Source organism: Mesoplodon mirus (assembly GCF_964341445.2).
Source record: "Mesoplodon mirus genome assembly, chromosome: 20".
NCBI lineage: Eukaryota > Metazoa > Chordata > Mammalia > Artiodactyla > Ziphiidae > Mesoplodon > Mesoplodon mirus.
Window position 1 is genome coordinate 24,431,579 of NC_138996.1, and position 21,643 is coordinate 24,453,221.

Here is a 21,643-nt window from a genome sequence, read left to right on the forward strand (position 1 = left end):
CTATTGATCCTGCCATAAAAATTTTTCTTGCATTGGTCCTCTTCTCTACATACCTAGTTTTTTGATTATTGGAAGTCTTTCTATACAAGTAATAGTTTATAATCATCATAAAATAATAAAAAAAACTATATAAATAATTATATTAATGTGTTTACGGAATAAAATTTAGAAGGTAGAGAGAGACCTGTAGTTTTAATGGTGACTTTGAGGTGGTTAGAGAGGTTGACATAAAAAAGAAATGACTTGCCTTTGTTTTCTCCCTTTTGTACGGCGAGATAGCTACTCCCGTAGAGAAATCAGCTGAATGTTAATACACTGAGAATTGACTCACATGCAATTATTTCTTTAGCTTCATACTGATAATTTTACTTCTATAGGAGTATGCCTTTTGAACCATGTTTTAGAAACTTATGTTAATAGTGTTCAAAGTCATTAGTGTATAAATAGATCCTTAGAAAAAGCTCTTCATTTTAGGGGGAATTCATCATAATAAAAAATGAGTATAAAACATCTCTGAATATAGTCTTAATAATTTATCTTAAAGTAAACTTACGGGCTTCCCTGGTGGCGCAGTGGTTGAGAATCAGCCTGCTAATGCAGGGGACACGGGTTCGAGCCCTGGTCTGGGAAGATCCCATATGCCGCGGAGCAACTAGGCTCGTGAGCCACAACTGCTGAGCCTGCACGTCTGGAGCCTGTGCTCCGCAACAAGAGAGGCCGCGATAGTGAGAGGCCTGTGCACCGCAATGAAGAGTGGCCTCCGCTTGCCACAGCTAGAGAGGGCCCTCACACAGAAACGAAGACCCAACACAGCAAAAATAAATAAATTAATTAATAAACTCCTACCCCCAACATCAAAAAAAAAAAAAAGTAAACTTACCTTATTACTCAACTGATAGAAAATGTAACATACTCTATTAAAAAAAGAAGAAAACGGAATTTCCCTGGTGGTCCAGTGCGTAAGACTCCGCATTCTCAATGCAGGGGGCCTGGGTTTGATCCCTGGTCAGGGAACTAGATCCCACATGCCACAGCTAAGAGCCCACATGCTGCAACTAAGACCCGGCACAGCCAAAATAAATAATAAAATAAATAAGTATTAAAAAAAAAAAGAAAAAATGTAACATACTCTTTTACCAAAAAAATTGGTAAGAGTTTTTCTTAAGTATTTTAATAATTTTCTGTTCTAATTTCCATTTTAAGATAACTTGCTTTTAGTAATGTTAAGTATCATTATCACCTGTACTGCTTATGTATTTTTTTGAGCTCCTGTTCTTTAACATTACAGATTATATTAGTACATCTAGAAAAAGGTACTTGTAAAATGTTTCATTTAAATGAGTCATTTCAGTTCACTGGGCATACCTCTTTATGAGTATCAGTTATTTTGCAAAGTTCTTAAATATATTTCTAGTATAAAAAATGATGTAAACTATTGCTGAAAATATATAAGACAGAAAAGAGCAAAAATCACATTCTACCCCTGCAACCAAAAAGTGCTTTCATGCAAGCATTTTTTAATATAGTAAAGATACTAACTATATACTTCCTGTTTCTTTCAGATTTTTTTTCTCAATTTGTCATTTACTATTTATTCTCAGTGTACCTGGGATTCACTTGTATATGAATCAAATCGGTTGAACATAGTCCTTTTATTTCTGCATTCCAAATAAGTAAAATCTCTATTTTTAAAGTCTGTTCTTTTTTCTTGTCTGTTATTTGATTCTTTCATCTTATTTTTCTATTTTTAATCTACTAGATAGTATATTGGTGTTATGATATAAGGCAGTCTTTTTCAATTGGGAGGGAATTAAGCTCTAATGCTCTAAGGCATCTGTTTTTTTTTTTTACTGTGAATTAATTCCCCTTCTGTGTGTCTGGAATGGTACTGGGTATGTACCATCCTTGGGAGAACTGAGAAAATAGTCGCTCAAATCATTTTTCTGTTTGTGTTTAAGATGAAGCATCCTAGTTTAGGAAGCCTGTTAAAGCTCTAAATAAACTTTTTTCAACATGGTTGGCAAATTGTCCCAACCACTGAATAATCCAGTACCACACAATTGTTGTGAAGATTAAATGATAAATGCATATAAAATATTTAGCATGGTGCTTGGCATATAGTGAACAAAATAGATGTTAGCTATAATTAATTTTTGTCATTAAATTTTTTGAATTGGGTGTATTTGAGGATTTTCTTCTTGGGCGGTACTAATATAGCTATATAGATACTTAACGTGGTTGAGTATCTTGGGACTAGTTTTCTACTCTCTTGACCTCTCTTGCAACTCTTGCTTTATTTTTCAGATAATTTTTTTTCCAACTACTTGTTTATTCTTCCAGATGGTTTTTAGAATCATTCTGTCAAATTCCAAGAAGAATTCCAGTGGGATTTTTCTTGGTATTTAATTGAGTTTATACATTTAGAAAAAATGGTATTATGTTTATAATATTTAGCCTTTACATTAGGGGACATAGTTTTTCTGCTTATTCACATTTTCTGTTATGTTGTTTCATGGAGTTTAATAGTGCTTCTTATATATGTTTAACTGAATCACTCTGCTGTACAGCAGAAATTAGCACAACATTGTAAATCAGCTGTACTTCAATTAAAAAATAATTATTCTTTACATAGGGCAAAATTATATTATTCCTAGATAATTTTATTTTTTTTGCCACTGTTATAAGTGATATCATTTCCACCCAGTATATTTCTAACTGGTTATTTGTGATATTTTAAAGTTCTCTAGGTTTTTAAAATGAATGTTCTTTAAGAATACCACCTTTTCTCTTTTCAGTATTAATATTTGTTTCATATTTTTCTATTTTGTAGAAACAATTTCAAAACAATGCTAAATAACTAATGTGTGTTTTGGTCTTTTATTTAAAAATTGTTTTTAAAGTTTTTTTTTTGATGTGGACCATTTTTAAAGTCTTTATTGAATTTGTTACAGTGTTGCTTCTGTTTTATGTTTTGGTCCTCTGGCCAAGAGGCATGTGGGACTGTAGCTCCCTGACCAGGGATCCAGCCTGCACCCCACCCCACCCCCCTGCCTTTGAAGGCGAAATCCTAGCCACTGGACCGCCAGGAAAGCCCCATTTTGGTCTTTTAATAGGAATATTCTTCATATCTTATTTTAAGATCATTGGCTATTGGTTTAAAATATACTTCTTTCCAACTCTTTAGAAAATTTTTAAAGTAACTTATGCTCATTGAGTATAAGCTTTAAAAATTATGAATCTCTGTGTTTTACACCTGAAAATTATATGATATTGTATGTCAACTATACCTCAATAAAATTTTTTTTTAAAGTAATACATGCTATTGAAATAAACAGCATAAAAATACACATACCTGTAAGGAAGTACCAATATATTTGTACTTTTTAAGGTTTTTTTCAAATTAAGTGTTGAATTTTATCACTTTTTATTTTGAGATGATAATATTTAACCTGTTTAATGTAACGTATTATTCTAATATATATCCTAGCATTCAAATCCCCATGGGATAAATCCTGCTTTGTCATGGATGGTTAAAATCCTTTTAATATTATACTCTAGTGAGTGGGAGAAGTCAGGATCTTAGAATCAAAGCAACTTGGATTTATATTCTTTTATGACATTTTTAGCTGAATGACCTTGACAAAATTATCTGACTTCTTTGCATGTTAATGTTAGTAAACTGAAAAACCTATTATAATCCTGATGTCTAATGGCTTACCCTGCCCCTTGAGTTACAGATAAAGTTTATCTCACTGTCTCTTCTTTCACTCAGTCCCCCTCCAACCCGAGCAGTTCCACACCCAGTGGAAATACAAAGTCCTCCACAAGATCATGTAGAAATCTTATTTTCTCATGATCATCTATGCTTCTGAACCTTTGCTTGTACTATTGCTTCTCCCATTTCTCAGCTCTTTGACCCAGGTGTGAAATTTAGTACCTTCCTTGATTTTCACAAAATCCCCACTTTTTTTTAGTGGGGAGAATTTGTGACTTTAGTAGACTATATCAAGATCTAGGGAAAACTATGAGGTAGCAGTAATACAATTTAAAATAGGGCAGTAGGGGGACTTCCATGGTGGCACAGTGGTTAAGAATCCGCCTACCAATGCAGGGTACACAGGTTTGATCCCTGATCTGGGGAGATCCTACATGCCGTGGGGCAGCTAAGCCCATGCGCCACAGCTGTTGAGCTTGCGCTCTAGAGTCCGCGAGCCACAACTAGTGAAGCCTGTGTGCCACAACTACTGAAGCCTGCGTGCCAGAACTACTGAAGCCTGCGCTCATAGAGCCCGTGCTCCGCAATGAGAGATGCCACCACAGTGAGAAGCCCGTGCACCTCAACGAAGAGTAGCCCCCTGCTTGCCGCAACTAGAGAAAGCCCACAGGCAGCAACGAAGACCCAACGCAGCCCAAAATAAATAAATAAATAAATAAATAAATAAATTTAAAATAGGGCAGGAGACATCGCTATGTTTAAATGTTTTTAGCCACTGTATTCTTGGTTTTTATCGGCCATTTCACCTACCTGGTCCTGTTTCTCTCTTGCTGCTTTCTTTTCATCTTGCTTACCATTACCTTTCCATTCAGACCAAACCTTTCTTCATGTTCCATGCAGAGCCATTCTACCTTCTTTGAATCTTTGACACAAAACAAATGCCCAGGTCTTTGGGGGTATTAGTTTCTTTTCAAAGAGCAGTTTTGGTTCTAGCTGTTAATAACTTTTTCCTACCTGATTACCTGTTAGGATTGTGTTGAATAAATTAAATTGAATAACCTTAAAGCATGCAAGCCAGCTGACACAGTGGATATTCTGAGATTTTTCCTTCCCCTCCCCATCACTTTGGCTACTTAATGCATGCTAATCGTACTATGCCTATGGCAGCTAAATCAGTTTGTCTGTGACGATGTGTAGTTGACAGTGCCTCTTTTATTTCATAAAATCAACTTTTCTGATAGTCTTTTATATTGCTAAGCTTCATAGAATTATTTAAATTTACAATTTGTTTTTATGTGTTAGGAAAGTTAGTTTTCACTTGTTTTGCAGAACATTAATTATAAAAGCCAGTATGGCCACAGGAGGGGGTCCTTTTGAAGAAGGCATGAACGATCAGGATTTACCAAACTGGAGCAATGAGGCTGTTGATGACCGACTCAACAACATGGTAGGATATCTTACTATTGATGGTGTGTCGTTGGCTGCTAATGTTAGAATGCAACTTTCCCCTGACTTAGCGAAGTCATATTCACTGAAACTCTTTGAAAACACATTTTTTCTTGCTGTCCAAGATATTAAATGACCCTGGGCTATTTGTTATATTACTTGAAGACATTTTTGTTTGTAGGTAACATATCAACTTGAGTTAGCTTAAGCCAAAAAGGAGATTTATTACAAGGATATCAAGATGTTTTATGGAAAACAACTTAAAGGAATATAGCTGGGTTTTAGGAAGGGTCTAGAAAAAGCAACCAGAAAGTTGTCAAGAATTACTTTTTCATTACGCTCTTTGCTTCTGTGTGCCTCTGTTTAACACAACTTGCTTCACAGACCAGTTTTCTCTCCTCTCTGGTCCACGTGCTATACTATGGCTGCCCCTTCATTCTAAAGTTTTCAGCTATGGCTGCAATTATATACTGACTAGTTATCTCTTAGTTCCAATTTGAAATTTTAACATATGATTATCCCAATTTGGATTAGATATGCATCTCTTTTCCAGTCATCTATGGCCAGGATTGGGTGGGGTAAGTAGAACAAGAGGTTGGCAGCAACACCCACACATGGTTTGGGGTGGAGGGACAGTTTGTAGAGAAAGGAGTTTTATTATAAAAGAGAAAACTATCCCAAAAGATTTTACTAAAGTAAAACTAAAAGACTCTTCCAATATGGATAAAGTGGGAATTTATAGCATTTTTGTTGAATGCGAATTTACAGCGTTTTTGTTGAATGCGTTATGTGAGTATAGCTAAGTAAATAAAAATGTTTTCTAGTTAAAATATTAAGCATTTTTTGTCATTTCATATCAGACCTTATCATGTAGTACATTGTTGCCTATAGAAAATAATAATAGTTATATTTATTGCTTACTATATGCTAGGCACTGTGCTAGCTGTTTTATGTATGTTTTTTTTCTTTAAAAAATTTTTTTTATTGAAGTATAATTGCTTTACAATGTTGTATTAGTTTCTGTTGTACAGTGAAGTGAATCAGCTATATGTATACCTGTATCCCCTCCCTCTTGGACCTCCCTCCTCTGCCCCCATCCCACCCATCTAGGTCGTCACAGAGCACCGAGTTGAGCTCCCTGTGCTATACAGCAGGTTCCCACTAGCTATCTGTTTTACACATGGTAGTGTATTTATGTCAAACCTAATCTCCCAGTTTGTCCCACCCTCCCCTTATGTATGTTATGTTATTTTATTTTATTTATTTATTTTTTTGCGGTACGCGGGCCTCTCACTGCTGTGGCCTCTCCTGTTGCGGAGCACAGGCTCCAGACGTGCAGGCTCAGCGGCCATGGCTCAAGGGTCCAGCCGCTCCGCGGCATGTGGGATCTTTCCCGGACTGGGGCACAAACCCGTGTCCCCTGCCTCGGCAGGCGGACTCTCAACTACTGCGCCACCAAGGAAGCCCTATGTATGTTATTTTTAATCATGTTTTAAAGGTGACACTATTTTAGAGATTAGGAAACTGAGATCTTGGGAAGTTCAGTAAATTGCCTAGGGTCGCACAGTGGGGCGTTTCTTCCTATAACAGTAATTGCTTTAGAACACAGGTTGATTCCAGATCTGTCTACCTATATATACTGACTTTAAAGGAGGCCAGTAAAGGTATATATAATTTATTTCACTATTCAGTTTATAAATAGTAAGGAACCATTTTTAAAAATGCCTTTGAAAATATTCAGACTGACGCTAGGTTTGGAGTTTGGGTATTTGTATTTGTTAATGACCTATGATAGGAAAGTAATTATTTTCTGAATAATTATAATTTCAACACAGTTTGAAATTTAGGCTAGGTGTAGTGGAGGGAAAATGGGTTAGTACAAGTAAATAATTGTCTCTAAGACTATGTATTTATGTGAAAGATGTTTGGCATTTAAAATTTTAAGACCAAAAATTTTTAAGCATACCAAAATATTTTCCTGATTTGATAGAGGCCAGATTAACCTTTGCCTGTAATTTTTTTTAAAGGATTGGGGTGGCCAACAGAAGAAGGCAAATAGATCATCAGAAAAGAATAAGAAAAAGTTTGGTGTAGAAAGTGATAAAAGGGTAACTAATGATATTTCTCCGGAGTCATCGCCAGGAGTTGGAAGGCGAAGAACGAAGACTCCACATACGTTTCCGCATAGTAGATACATGACGCAGATGTCTGTTCCTGAGCAGGCAGAATTAGAGAAACTTAAACAGCGGATAAACTTCAGTGATTTAGATCAGGTTTGTAAATTATTTTAAAAATCAAGTTATGACTGGAAAATATTTGCAGTAGACTAAATAGTTTGTCTTAATAAAATTGAGCTGTTTATTTCCTTTTTCTTAGTTTCTGTGCATATGGAAAGAATGTTAATCCGTTGTGATGGTACTGTGTTCTTTGGAGGGCAATGAAGTCCTTATTTCTAAACTTGCTGAGGACAAGTCTCTTGGGACTTTATTATTATACTATATGACTAACTTAAATGATTTCATTTTGAAACTAAATTATGCATGCTAGTAACTGAGTAAGACTGCTGTTAAGCAGAAGGGAATATCCAGTTTAGAATATTTGTCATTGGTTAAGTGTGGGATGTGCTGGGTTATCTCAAGTTTAGAATAAATAAGTTGTTTGTATTTATAATCACTGAAATCAAGTTTAGAACTAAAAGCAAGTAGAAATGATAATGAACTCTTAACATTTTACTGTCACATCTGTACTTCATAGAGATAAGTTTTCCAAATATGCATAAAGGTAGATTCAAGTCTGGTATGATGGTGATGATCATATATCATTTAGTCATCTATGTGTTAATTATTGAACATTTACTGTATGCCGGGCACTGAGTTGAGTACTTTATCAGACAATGCTTCACACTGACACATCTTTTTTTTTAAATTAATTAATTTATTTTTGGCTGCATTGGGTCTTCCTTGCTGCGTGTGGTCTTTCTCTGGTTGTGACGAGCGGGAGCTACTCTTCCTTGTGGTGCACAGGCTTCTCATTGCGGTGGCTTCTCTTGTTGAGGAGCACGGGCTCTAGGCTCGCGAGTTTCAGTAGTTTTGGCACGCAGGCTCAGTAGTTATGGCTCGCGGGCTCTAGAGCGCAGGCTCAGAAGTTGTGGCCCATGGGCTTAGTTGCTCTGCGGCATGTGGGATCTTCCTGGCCCAGGGTTCCCAGGGATCAAACCCGTGTCCCCTGCATTGGCAGGTGGATTCTTAACCACTGCGCCACTAAGGAAGTCCTACATTGACACATCTTGATGTTCATATTAATTAATTAACATTGATTCATTGGGTCCAAAGCCTATGTTATATTCTGTGATCAAGTATGACTAGCAATATGAGTCATAAATATGAATCATAATCCTACTACTTCATTTAGACTAGTCTTGCTCCTATTCATCATTTGAATTGTCTCTGACAGAATGAGGCCTAGGATGTGATCATTGAATTTTGATATTTTACTAAAAGAATTTTGTAGGTCTGAAGCTGTTTTGAATCTTACAGCAAATCTGTTTATATGCACCTTGTGAATCAATATCTGATGGTAAATCTAAGAACATTGGATTTTTTTTAATTTTGAAAGATTAATGTTTGTGGGATTTGGTTTCTTTTTCATATATAGAGAAGCATTGGAAGTGATTCTCAAGGTAGAGCAACAGCTGCTAACAACAAACGTCAGCTTAGTGAAAACCGAAAGCCCTTCAACTTTTTGCCTATGCAGATTAATACTAACAAGAGCAAAGATGCCGCTGTAAATCCTCAGAAGAGAGAAATGATTGGATCAGCACAATGTAAAGAGTTGTTTGCTTCTGCTTTAAGTAATGACCTTTTGCAAAACTGTCAAGTCTCTGAAGAAGATGGGAGAGGAGAGCCTGCAATGGAGAGCAGCCAGGTGATAAAACTTCTTTCTTTTGCTCTTTGCTTTCATAAACCTCAAAGTAGATTCATTAAGATTTGAAAAAAATATTGGGTTATGCACATAGGAATTTTAGTTAGGTAGAATTAAAGTACTTCTCTGACCTTCCTCATTAATCTATCAGATTTACTCAAAATGGTGTAAATTTCTTTTTACCAAAATGATTGTAGAAATGGCATAGTAAGGTAAATTAGGACTTCTGTTCATCTGCCAAATGCTGTATTGCTAATTTTTAGTGAAGAGCAATTGGGAGCAATGTGATGAATAGATTGCTGTAGAAATTTTTTAAATGGTTGTATAATTTTTTTGAAAAAAATATTTTCCAAAAGTATCTTTTAAAATTTATTTATAAAGAAATATATAAACAGTAGAAAAATTTATATAAATAATAGTTTGATATGCAGTTTTATAAAATGAAGTTCCCAAGTAATGAAACTAAAACACATTTTGAAATTTTTAAGTTAACAGTAATTGGAATTGTTAGTATTGCCTGTTTTGTTTTGATTAAATTCTAAATTTGATTCAGATCTTTTGTGTGTATGAATTCACACAATAAACCTAGAAGTATCTTTGCTTATTTGAAATTAAAATCTATAATTTTAATTCCCCCCCCACCCCAAATATTTCCCTTGCAGATTGTAAGCAGGCTTGTTCAGATTCGTGACTATATTACTAAAGCTAGTTCCATGCGGGAAGATCTTGTAGAGAAAAATGAAAGATCTGCTAATGTTGAGCGCCTTACTCATCTAATAGATCACCTTAAAGAACAAGAAAAGTCATATATGAAATTTCTCCAAAAAATTCTTGTAAGTTTTGGACCCTTTAAATAATGTATTGAGTTATTTTTGTAGTATATCAGTGTACATGTACTGATGACATTCTGATGCCACCCCAGAGGAGTTAATATATTTTCAAAAAATCGTGCCATCCATTATAACATTTTATTGCCCTTTTTAATAGTTGTATGATTTATACCGCTAAAATATTTCAGGCTAGAGAAAATGAGGAGGAGGATGTTCGGACTATAGATTCAGCTGTGGGATCTGGTTCTGTAGCTGAGAGCACATCGCTAAACATAGATGTGCAGTCTGAGGCTTCAGATACCACGGTAAGCGGCTTTTTAGTAATTAAAGTGCTGGAAATGAAGATATAAAGTTTTCCCCCGTTTTTCACGATGATATTTTTGTAGGCATTCCTTAATGAAAACTTTATCTCAGGGAAGAAACCCTCAGATTGTTAATGCTGTATATATTCTTTTTGAACATGGAAGTTTAAAAGTTTTATTTATTAGCATTAAAAATAGTTTTAATGGTTGATTAAATCTAATAATATCTGATCTTCAATTTGCAGAAACCTGGTTTTTCTAGTTTGTTTCATTAAGCACAGCTTTACTCATTTTAAGAAGCATTGGGAAAGTTAAAATTCATTGTGGATATAAGAGCTATAAGTACAGTGTCATTGCTTAGCATGTTGTCTGTTGGAAAAGTCTCCAAGTTCATTTGCCATTGAGGAACCATTTTAAGGCTGTTAGGATTCTCATTTCTCAGGCTAGCTTAGAACGGAAGCAAAACCAGACGACTGATAAATTGAGATGAAAATGGGACAGGGTAGCATTTACTTTGGGATTTATTCCAGTGAGAAAAATACTATAAATTCTGACTCTGCAAAATGGAATGTATCAGAATACTGTCTTTTGGAAAAATAATCAGAAATTTACAGAACTTTGAGGAAAGATTTATAAAATAAACTTAGTTCATAGAAGTTAGTATGAAACTAGTATACTTTTAAGCATTTTAATTTTAACAGATGAACCTACAACCATGCATTAGTAAACTTGAAAGCCTGTTATCAGTAATGCCTTTCTTGTGAAAGGATGGCCACGTGTATCTTTTGTTTCTGAGGTATGTTCCAAAGTACCATTCGGCATTAGGAATTTGAGGGTTTGTTTCCTTTTAATATTGACCTGCATAGTTTCCTATCTGCCACCTTTCTCTTCCTTGCCCTTCCTGATTTGAAGAGGAAATTTGAATTTTTTTTCTCTCCATTATTTTCACCAGGAGATGCTCAGAGGGCTTGATCCAAATGGTTGTTGAAGAATGGATTCTACTGTGGGGAAATTGTTTTTCTGTTTACAGTGGGGCTGGGAATAATTTCTTTCTCAAATTTCATTCCAGCAGAAGTGGAAGGGTTGGGGCATGTCGGTAAAGGAATTCTGTTAGAGAGGAGTAGGAAATGATGTAGATGATTATTATAATTTATATGCTAGTGTATATTGTGTTCCCATGATGAGAGTTTCTTTCATAACATCAAATCAGGAAATTTTGAAAGTTAATTAATAACATAGCAGAATAAATGTTAAAATATGCTTCAGCAATTGTTGTATAGCTTATTGCCTAGGATATGATATTCACTTAATTATAATAAGCCCAGAGTCTAGTCTATAGGAATTTAAAAGTCTAATTTAAAGTTTTATTGCCACTTGGGGGAGGGTGGATTGATTTTCTAAAAGATGGACTTGTAATTTTTTATATTTATTTACAAGACTGGCTTATATGTTAAACAGGAGTTTGTGTTAAGAAATTAATATGCTACACTATTTAATAAAGGAGGCATCTTTTAGTCTGAGAATTCGGCCATGCATTGAGGACACACTAGGGAATTCAGCTTCACAAGAACAGGTTTCAGACATTGACGTTACAACAAGTCCAAAAGGGAAAGGTGACAGACCTCCTCAGAATGACAGGGAACTGAGGCCTAATAGGAAATATAGCCGAAAACGTGGATTTCCCTCAAAGGTATACTTCACAATATTAACTTGGGAAGTCTCTAAATGAGCACCTCTTTTGTTCATATTTCCTCTCCTTTATTTGCTTTTTTGTTGTTGCTATTAACTTTTAAATATGTACATTAACATGGTTAATTGTACTGTAATTTGCATTAGTAAAATGCTGTCCCTTAGTGTTTTTTCCTTTCCTGCTTTCTTATTCTCCTCTCCATGGATTATGTGTGGCAGCTGTTTTTAATTTGTATTAACAAAGGACTTGAAACTTAATCCATTTTCCTTTTTTTGCTGTTGAGAACTCAAAATATAACATTCTTAACCCTTGACCATTAGTTGCCTTTTTGTTTCTGATACTGTATTCATGGATTAAGATGGTATTTTTAAGTTGTGTCTTATTTCCTGTGGTCATTCATTAAAGAAAGAAAAAATAGAGCAAGCTATTAGCTTTCCTGTTTTTTTAAGAAGGAAATATTGGGTTGGCCAAAAAATTTGTTTGGGTTTTTTGCTAACATCCTATGGAAAAACCCAAATGAACTTTTTGGCTAACCCAATATTTTTAGTGTTTTTTGGTTTATATTTTTCTTCCCATTGGAAATCCCTTCTTCCATTCTTTTTTTCTTTTTTTAATTATCCAGTTGACTTGTTTCCTGATGTTTTTGCTACTTTTTTCTCCAATGTTTGCTGTAAATGTTCTTTCTTTTAATTTTCCATGATTTGCATAAAGACACACAGGAAAGGTTTAAAGACAACTATTTGTGTAGTTCCACTTAAAACAGTTTGAAAAAAAAATAGCATTTGTAAAAGTGCTCATACCCATTTGACAGGAGTAAAGTACTATTTTAATAATTGAGTATAGATAAGACCAATTTCATATGTTTTATTACTAGCTTATTACCTAGGATTAGGCTTTCCTTTCTGTTATGTACATATTTTATATTTTTGTGGCGTTTAAAAATGACAAAGCTTAACCTCTAGATATTACGGTGTCTCCCCGCTCTCCCACAAGAGTTTGAAGATATAATTTGAAATCAGCTATAGTGATCTTACTATAAAATGTTAAGCAAAAGGTGTCCCAGTTCAACAGAATAGTAAAGTAGCTGATTATTTTTAAAACTACTAGCATTGGAGAAGAGAAAGTGAATGGGGGAAAACAGATCCTTTGGAACTTAATGTTCCTTTCTTAAGTCTTCTGAATAGTGACAAACAGAACTTGACTTGACAGTTACTACAGCATAGCATCTTCCAGTTTTACTTTTTTCCCCTAAGGCGTTACGTTTGCTTTTAAAAACCACTTTTCTGTTTTTAAGTTTCTTTGAATAATGTCCTTATAAATATTATTTTCTCTTGAACTTCTTTCTGGCGTTTATTTTAATTTGATTCTTTTTAATCTTTTGATTCTTAGGGCCATCCTAGGGTAGTTCTGTCAGTACTCTGTTCATAAAATGATTTCATTTTCTTAGAAAAAACCCTAATTCCCACTGACTGACTTTATTCTTTCTCTGCTATGCAGAATCTGTCGTTCTCCCCACCTACCTTCATTACCTCCTTAACATCCTTTCAAAATGTAGTATTCTGTTAGAAGACTAGGGAAAAAAGTTGGTGTCTTAACTGAGGTTCAGAGCTTAAAGCAACCTTTTAGTTGCAGCTTGATAGGAGATAATTGATATTCTTGAGTTGCCTACAAGGGCAGAGTCCATTTTATGAAATATTTTATAGACACGATGACATTGCATAATTTTTAAAAAGAGCCTTCCCTGAATACCCATGCCCTCATTGTTTTCCCATACTCATCCTTCCCCCACACTTAATCTCAGCTCTTAGAACATTCATAAGCTTTTAAAAATACCATCTAACCATTTTTTGCTATCTTTTTTATCATTTCTAGTTATTTCATGTGGGCTAGATTTGTCTCCCAAACTAGACTATGCTTCTTCAGAGATAGTTTTAAATATAGCAGACATAGTCTACGGATGTAATTTTGGGGCAAATAGTATGATGTGAAAATACACTAACCTAGAACTTAGGAATCTGACTTCCCCTCACTGTGATATTTGATAAATCACAGCTTTATCTTCTCTGGGCTTATAGTTTCTCACCTTTCAGATGACAAAACTTAGAATACATATTAACTGAAGTACTTTTCAGCCATAAAAATATATTTGAATCCATGAAGAATGATTGGAAGAACATCAGTTGCGTAGAGGAAAGGAAGACGTAGGGTTTTCTGAAATCTGTTACCTGTATGCAACTCGAGATTTCATGCTTAAGTTATTATTATTATTATTTTTAATTTGTAAACTAAGAATGTACTTACTGAAAGTGACTCAAAACGTTTAAATGAAAATATGTGTTTGAAGGATGGGTATAGTCCTGGCCTCCTTTTTTGGATTTCTATTCCATGCACCATCTTCTTGCCATGTTTTTATCCCCAGGTATTTTTATTACCATTTTCTCATCTTCCCTTTCTTTATATTTGATTGTAGTTCCACCTACCTCCCTCAGTTCATCTTTTCTAAGTATTAGTCTGAAATGTTATTTATGTGGATGCAAAAGTTATTAAGCAGTAATAAACTCCACTAATTTCAAAAATTGTTGGGAATTCATCTTTGGATTAGTGAAAAATCTGAAGTTCATAATTCTTTATAATTAGAGTATCAAAGTTTTGCAAATAAATGTGACTAACAAGGATTAAAGTTCTTTTTAAAAGTTTGCATTTTAAAGGGTAAGAAACCATAATATTAAATTGTTTAGTAAGTTCTTTAAAATTAGATAGCTTTAAGGTTAGCTTGAGGTCTAAACTATATTTGAGAGATGGGAGGATTATGAGTTGGATGGAGATAATGCATTCTTGATGGTTTTCTTTTTTCCTAGATGACTTTTTGCCTTATTTGTGTAATGTTCCTTTTCTTAGTCATTTACCACTGATGCTTTGTTGGAGTATTTGATTGATGTCAACCTGGAGAGATTTCTCCGAGTCGTTCCACTGAAATCTGTACCTGATTGGGTCTGGTTTTATATTTTACCAGTGACTTTGATGAAATTAATTTGGATCAGATCTGAGATGGCTACCTATCTCAGATTGATAGTTATCTCTCACCCTTCAAATTATTTTTTCAAGATGTAAATAGTCTTGAAATGAGCAAGAACTAAGAAGATGAATTTTCATAGGAATGAATGTAATGTTAACTAGGTAACCCCACTTGTATAGGATGGGAGAGAACTGAGTAAATTGCACTTGATTTGAAAATGGCTTTAGTTTATTGGAAAGTCTCCAGTAAATACTAGCTTAACCAAGGTGCATTATTTCTCTTCCATGTTCATAAAGTCTAGTTGGCCAGTCCTGGATAGAGCACTGACCTGGCTTCTCTGATACCTACATCAAACATTCTGACTGTAGTCTTCTTCCTATTTGAGCTTCCTTTCTTTGAGTTCTTAATTCTGAGCCATGTAATTATTTTTATTGCTTGCCAAGTTATCACAGTTACTCATTCTTACTTACAATACTAATGAGTGCTACTTGGGGAGGTAAAGAGAAGAGGTTTTTGCAAAGTACTGTTAAGGAATGTTACCCAGAAGGGAATTTCTCTGGAGCCATCTGTGTTTTCCATAATTTTTCTTGGAATCAAATGTACATAGGGAAAACAGATCAGTGCATTTTTACTCTGAAAAGAAATCACTGAGGTTTATTTTCCTTGTTAACTTTGGTCAGAGCCAGGGGAGATCATTCATTTAAAGTCTCCATATCCCCAACAAAAATTTGGTAGCAATGCAAATTTAAAATTGACTATTTCTAAGTTAATAGAAATATTTTATGTAAATATTAGCTAAAATCATTAAACTTTTAAGATACAAAATTTTTTAAAAGGCAAATCAGTGATGAAAAATACCATTATGGTATACAGTTCATGCATAATTTGTCTTATTTATTGTTTCCAGGTTGTATTTAACTTTCTCTCTTTGATTAGTTGACTTTATTTTTTCTGGTTGGGTTACACTTGAATAGTTTTAAGATTAACATTTAAAAATTTATAATTCTTTATAAGTGGCACCTATTTAATCTGTTCCTCTTTTAAGCAAAATGTTATCTTTTGGGGGGAATTTCAAAGTAATTTATGTCCTCAGACTCAGCATTAAATGAGCATCTTTTGAAAGAAAAAACAGTAATGATATCTTTGATGCAAAAGACAATATTTTTTCTTTACTGTATGATAATATAAAGTGATGCAAGTAAATTAAAGCCTTTCACATCAAATAATCAAATAAAAAGTATATTTTTAAAATTTCTGTCCGTAGTTAGAAAATAGTTGGTTGGTTTTTGTTTTGTTGGTTTTTAAACATCACTTCTAGGAATGGGGCAGAAGGTTTTTTAGTCTGGTCTTTCTCTGGGGCTACTTTTAGGGCATTAGCCTGGGATGATCTGCTCTTCCTTTTCTGTAAGGCCTGGATCCCTCATTCGCGCACGCGCGCGCGCGCGCGCGCGCGTGTGTGTGTGTGTGTGTGTGTGTGTGTGTCGGCCTTCCTGTCTTCCTTTTTGTATGCCTTTTCCTTTATGTTCTTTTTGTTAATCTCTTCTTCATGCTAAGCATATGGTCTTTTACCTTGAAATTACCTAACTACCTAATTCTTAACATGACAGGCTGTCTCTGTGTCATCATTTTCTTCTTCTTTTTCTTTCAAGTCTGTATCTAAGGTTGTATATTTAATACTAATTTATTATCTACGTATGTACCTTGCCGTTGGTAGTTGAAATAGGAACATGGACTTTAAAAGATACAAGTGTTGTTGGTCTTATTTTTCAGGCCAGAGATCCTCAGCAGGAGCCTATGGAAGAGATAGAAAATTTGAAGAAACAACATGATTTATTAAAAAGGATGTTACAGCAGCAGGAGCAGCTGAGAGCTCTGCAGGGACGACAAGCTGCTCTTCTTGCTCTGCAGCATAAGGCAGAGCAAGCTATTGCTGTGATGGATGATTCTGGTATGCCACCATCTTAGAATGTTTTTATAAGTAAGGTTCAATAAATAATGATATGATTGCAAGGTGGATGCTGGTTATTATATAATTAGATCTTGATTGTTGTCTAGTTTAGAAACCTACGTGTGAGGCTTACCCTGTCCTGTGCTTTTCTCTGGTTATGCAGAAAAGGTTGCAGGGACAACTCCTGGCCATCATACTGTACCGTGCAGACAGCCAGCTCGCTCTCCTTTTCATCAGAGAGCACCCTTAAGAGGTAAAAGGGACAGGATGTAGTTCTGTTTTTGTACCTCAAATTTATAGGGCTCTTGTTGCTATATTTATGCCTTTTGTACTTTATTTAACTAGGGTTGCTGTGCTTTGCTTGCCTGCCAAGGAAGGGTTAAAACCTTAAGTGAGGCAGTGAATAAATGTAAGCTTCTTTGGCTTCTGACATGAGTAGTGAGGTATCCAATTGTATGCACTAGTTCCTTTGAACTAAATTTATATGCTATCCAGTCTCCCTGAGACTCAGAAATGTTCTTTTCTTTCTCCTTTCCCTCATAGCCATGTATCACTTAGATGGAAATTGTATTGAATTTATTTATTTTTTTATTTTTAAAAAAATTTCAGCTTTATTGCAGTATAATTGACAAATAAAATTATAAGATATTTAAAGTATACATCTTAGTGATTTAAGTTTTGTATTTTTGGATCTTGTTTAAGAAACCTTTCCCCATCCTATGTATTGAATTCTTTTTCTTTTTTTTTTAAATTTTATTTATTTATTTACTTATTTATTTATTTTTGACTGTGTTGGGTCTTCGTTTCTGTGCGAGGGCTTTCTCTAGTTGCAGCGAGCGGGAGCCACTCTTCATTGCAGTGCGCGGGCCTCTCACTGTTGTGGCTTCTCTTGTGGAGCACAGGCTCCAGACACACAGGCTCCAGATGCACAGGCTCAGTAGTTGTGGCTCATGGGCCTAGTTGTCCCGCGGCATGTGGGATCTTCCCATACCAGGGCTCGAACCTGTGTGCGCTGCATTGGCAGGCAGATTCTCAACCACTGTGCCACCAGGGAAGCCCCTGAATTCTTTAGTATTGAGTCTAACTTTATATTTTGTCTTGTTATTGTCAAACCTACATGTTTAATTTCTCATTAAGTTGAAAACAAATTGTTACTTATTAAAACTTAAAACCAAGTTATATTTTCTAGTAGTCTGTCATTACAGTCTAATAATAATTTATCTCCTGTGGGCTCTCCATTTTAGGTCCTTACTGTGGTTACCCTGTTGTTACTCAATTTATCGTGTTGTCCACACCTAGCCCACTGGCTCAGACTTCTGATCACTGTTATATGTAATTTAATTTTGCATTTTCATAAGGAACTTTATGACTTGCAAGTAACTTACTCTTTTGTAATAATTATATATTTGTATAGAATATATATGGTATAGTATATAATAATTATGCAAATTTTCAACCCATTTTTCCCTTGCAAAATTCAAAAGTATCATTAGCTGTTAGATTTAGGAAAAAACAAAATATTTTAACAACGACAAATACAGTTTGGTTAATGACCAACTTTTAAAATATTTTTCAAGATTGGAGTATCAGATTTCAGAGATTTTCTTGTGATAGTTATGTTATTTCAAATAGTTATATTTACGTCATCTCATTTGATCACCACAAAACTGTAGGTTAGTCGCCAGGGCTTTTTTTATAATTCTCACTTTAGAGAGAAGGAACTCTAACACAGAGCTCATGACTTGCCTAGGCTTATATGGAATTTTAGTAGAATCAGATTTCTTGAGTTCCAGATCAGGGGTCTTCTATTTCTGAATATAAACCTTTATTTTTAAGTAAGCAGATAATCTTTCTTTCTTTCTTTTCTTTTTAATGTACTATTATGAGACAAGTACCAGGAGGAGAATAAACAGGAGTTTAAATTTGAATTTATTTTATGTACTATTTCAAAAAAAATTTTAGGTTAATGATTGAAAACAGACTTTCTCTTGCATTTATGAGATTTTGCAGGAGAATACTGATGAAAAAACAAACTTACAGTATTTAATCTTTAGGTTTATAAGAGAGGCAACATAATTGTCATGGGAAGGAGTTCCTTTTACCATTTAACTAGCAAGTTCTGTGTTATCTAGACTGTAATTGCTTTTTTTCCCCCAAGTACTTTGGACTGGATACGTGGGAGTCTACCCCGCCCTGTAATTCTAAGTTCTTATTGAAAAAGCTAATATTTTCCTTCAAAACAAAACAATTTATAGTCATTGTCTCTTTTAGAGCTGGAAAGATAAGCATGGGGTGGTTGAGTAATAGAGAGTAACTATTATGAAAATTGTCATCAGAATACTGCCTTAGGAAGATAAAAACTGTGGTCTTTTAGTATGACTTGTATCACAAGCAACTCCTTCAATAAATTATCTGTTCTACAGTAGGGGTCGGCAAACTATAGCCAGCTGGATTTGGCCCACTGCCTGAAATAAGATTTTATGGAACACAGCCATGTCCATTTGTTTATGTATTGTATATAGTTGCTTTTGCCCTACAGTGGCAGAGTTGGGTAGTTGAGACAAGAACTGTATCTCCACAGAGCCTAACATGTTTACTATCTGAATCTTTAAAAAAAAAGTTTGCTAGCCCCTGTACTAGAACATTGATTCTGATGGGGAGATGGGGATTGAGACTGGTCAGAATTAGCTGTGCTTTTTCAGACTAACCACTTTGCCCGCCACGCCTCCAACCCAATCTGGTAGACCTTCCCGCACCCCGACTCTGTTGAGTCACTATTCTTTTTTTTTTTTTTTAGTAGATTTATTTTATTCATTTATTTTTGGCTGCAGTGGGTCTTCGCTGCTGCACGTGGGCTTTCTCTAGTTTTGGCGAGCAGGGGCTACTCTTCCTTGCAGTGTGCAGGCTTCTCACTGTAGTGGCTTCTCTTGCTGCTGAGCACGGGCTCTAGGTGCACGGGCTTCAGTAGTTATAGCACGCAGGCTCAGTAGTTGTGGCTCACGGGCTTAGCTGCTCCCCAGCATGTGGGATCTTCCTGGGCCAGGGCTCGAACCCGTGTCCCCTGCATTGGCAGGCAGATTCTTTACCACTGCGCCACCAGGGAAGCCCTGAGTCACTATTCTTAATTGGGATGTAACAGTATCCCTCCTTGAATGTTGGGACAGAAAAAGATGAACCACTATATTAGAGTTTTGTGAGTGTCCCTTTATTTTCAGGTTCGATGGAAACTTATAAAATGATTGGTTGGCAGATAAATCTGAGGGTTAACTAGTTTCAAATTACACTGAGATTTTTTTTTTTTTTTCTTTTTGCGGTATGCGGGCCTCTCACTGTTGTGGCCCCTCCCGTTGCGGAGCACAGGCTCCGGATGCGCAGGCCCAGCGGCCATGGCTCACGGGCCCAGCCGCTCCGCGGCATATGGGATCCTCCCAGACCGGGGCACGAACCCGCATCCCCTGCATCGGCAGGCGGACTCTCAACCACTGCGCCACCAGGGAGGCCCTACACTGAGATTTTTTAAATTTCTTTTTTCCCCCCAAATTTCTTTTTAGCTTCTCAGAAATTAAAGTGTTGTTTTTTATTTATTTGCTTTAATGAATTATATTATATGCTTGAATGAAAGTTGTTAACTTCCTTTCCAGTTGTAACAGAAACTACAGGTAGCCTTTCTGGAGTCAGTATCACATCTGAACTAAATGAAGAATTGAATGATTTAATTCAGCGTTTTCATAATCAGCTTCGTGATTCTCAGGTAACTTCATTTTTTTTGGTATACTGGATTTAAAATCACATTAACTAAAGCGGTGCTTCTCAAACTTTACTGAGCATACATATCACCTGGCATAATTGTTAAAACATGTAGATTTCTGGTCAGTGGAATCCCCCCACCTCCAAAATTATGATTCATACATTTGGGGTGGGCTTCCCACCATGGGATTCCAGTGCTGGATGTCTCGGGACTATGCTTTGGGAAACACTAATTTAGAGGAAATATCTACTTTGAATGAAGTGATTAGTGAAACTTCCCCTTTGTATGCTCCTAGATGTCGCATTCTTATTTCACCTTAAAGATTGTTAATAGTCACAACTGTTAAGCTTAAGTTAGTGTGAATCTATGCTTTTGCAGTGTTTTACTAACAATTTTAAGGAAGTTCTTAAGTTTAATTTCAGAGTTAATAAGTTATAATTTGATGACCTTTGTAAATAATGATATAAATGCAAAATTTCAGTCTGTTGAGTGAGAAAGGGTGAATTAATACCTCTCCACTGGAAATGGGTATAATTGACAATGCATTATCTTCTCTCTGCTGACCCAAGTTTAAATAAAAGAAGATGATCTAACTACTTTGGAGAGTTATTTAGCAATATCTAGTACATTTTTTCTAGTGACCCTGTTCAAAAGGAGATGTGTACAAGAATGTTCATGGCAGCATTGTATTAATAGCAAAGCAGAAACAATCTAAATGTCCATGAACAGGAAAATGGATTAGTAAGTTATGATATATACATAGAGTGAAATCCTATAACCGGCTACAGTAAATGAACCAGAGCTAATGAATGAAAATGCAAGTTTAAGAAGGATACCACTTAGCTTATGTTTTAAAATGTGTAGAGTGTATATTTTTTATGGATACCTTCATAGGTATTACAAAATAAAAATATGTTTGAGAATGGTAGGTGTCTAATTCCAGATTGTGGTTATCTCTTGAGAGAGTAATGGGGTCAGGATTTCTACATATAAAGCTTTAGCTATTATCTGTAATGTTATATTTCTC

General features: G+C 35.2%; 1 protein-coding gene across 21 annotated transcripts in view; it reads left to right on the forward strand.

Annotated features, from left to right (window-relative positions):
* The window catches only part of PCM1 (pericentriolar material 1), a 90,521-nt gene that overhangs the window by 6,974 nt on the left and 61,904 nt on the right, over nucleotides 1-21,643 (forward strand). For 7 of the 21 annotated variants that reach the window (XM_082608525.1, XM_082608539.1, XM_082608526.1 and 4 more), the window contains exons 2-9: nucleotides 5,045-5,162; nucleotides 7,189-7,434; nucleotides 8,816-9,085; nucleotides 9,745-9,915; nucleotides 10,101-10,217; nucleotides 16,691-16,868; nucleotides 17,032-17,121; nucleotides 20,510-20,619. In XM_082608525.1, coding sequence (XP_082464651.1) covers nucleotides 5,067-5,162; nucleotides 7,189-7,434; nucleotides 8,816-9,085; nucleotides 9,745-9,915; nucleotides 10,101-10,217; nucleotides 16,691-16,868; nucleotides 17,032-17,121; nucleotides 20,510-20,619 — 1,278 coding nt within the window. In that variant the 5' untranslated portion in view covers nucleotides 5,045-5,066. The remainder of the gene's footprint in view (nucleotides 1-5,044; nucleotides 5,163-7,188; nucleotides 7,435-8,815; nucleotides 9,086-9,744; nucleotides 9,916-10,100; nucleotides 10,218-16,690; nucleotides 16,869-17,031; nucleotides 17,122-20,509; nucleotides 20,620-21,643) is intronic. The other 14 variants (XM_082608541.1, XM_082608545.1, XM_082608535.1 and 11 more) reach the window with 5 other exon arrangements.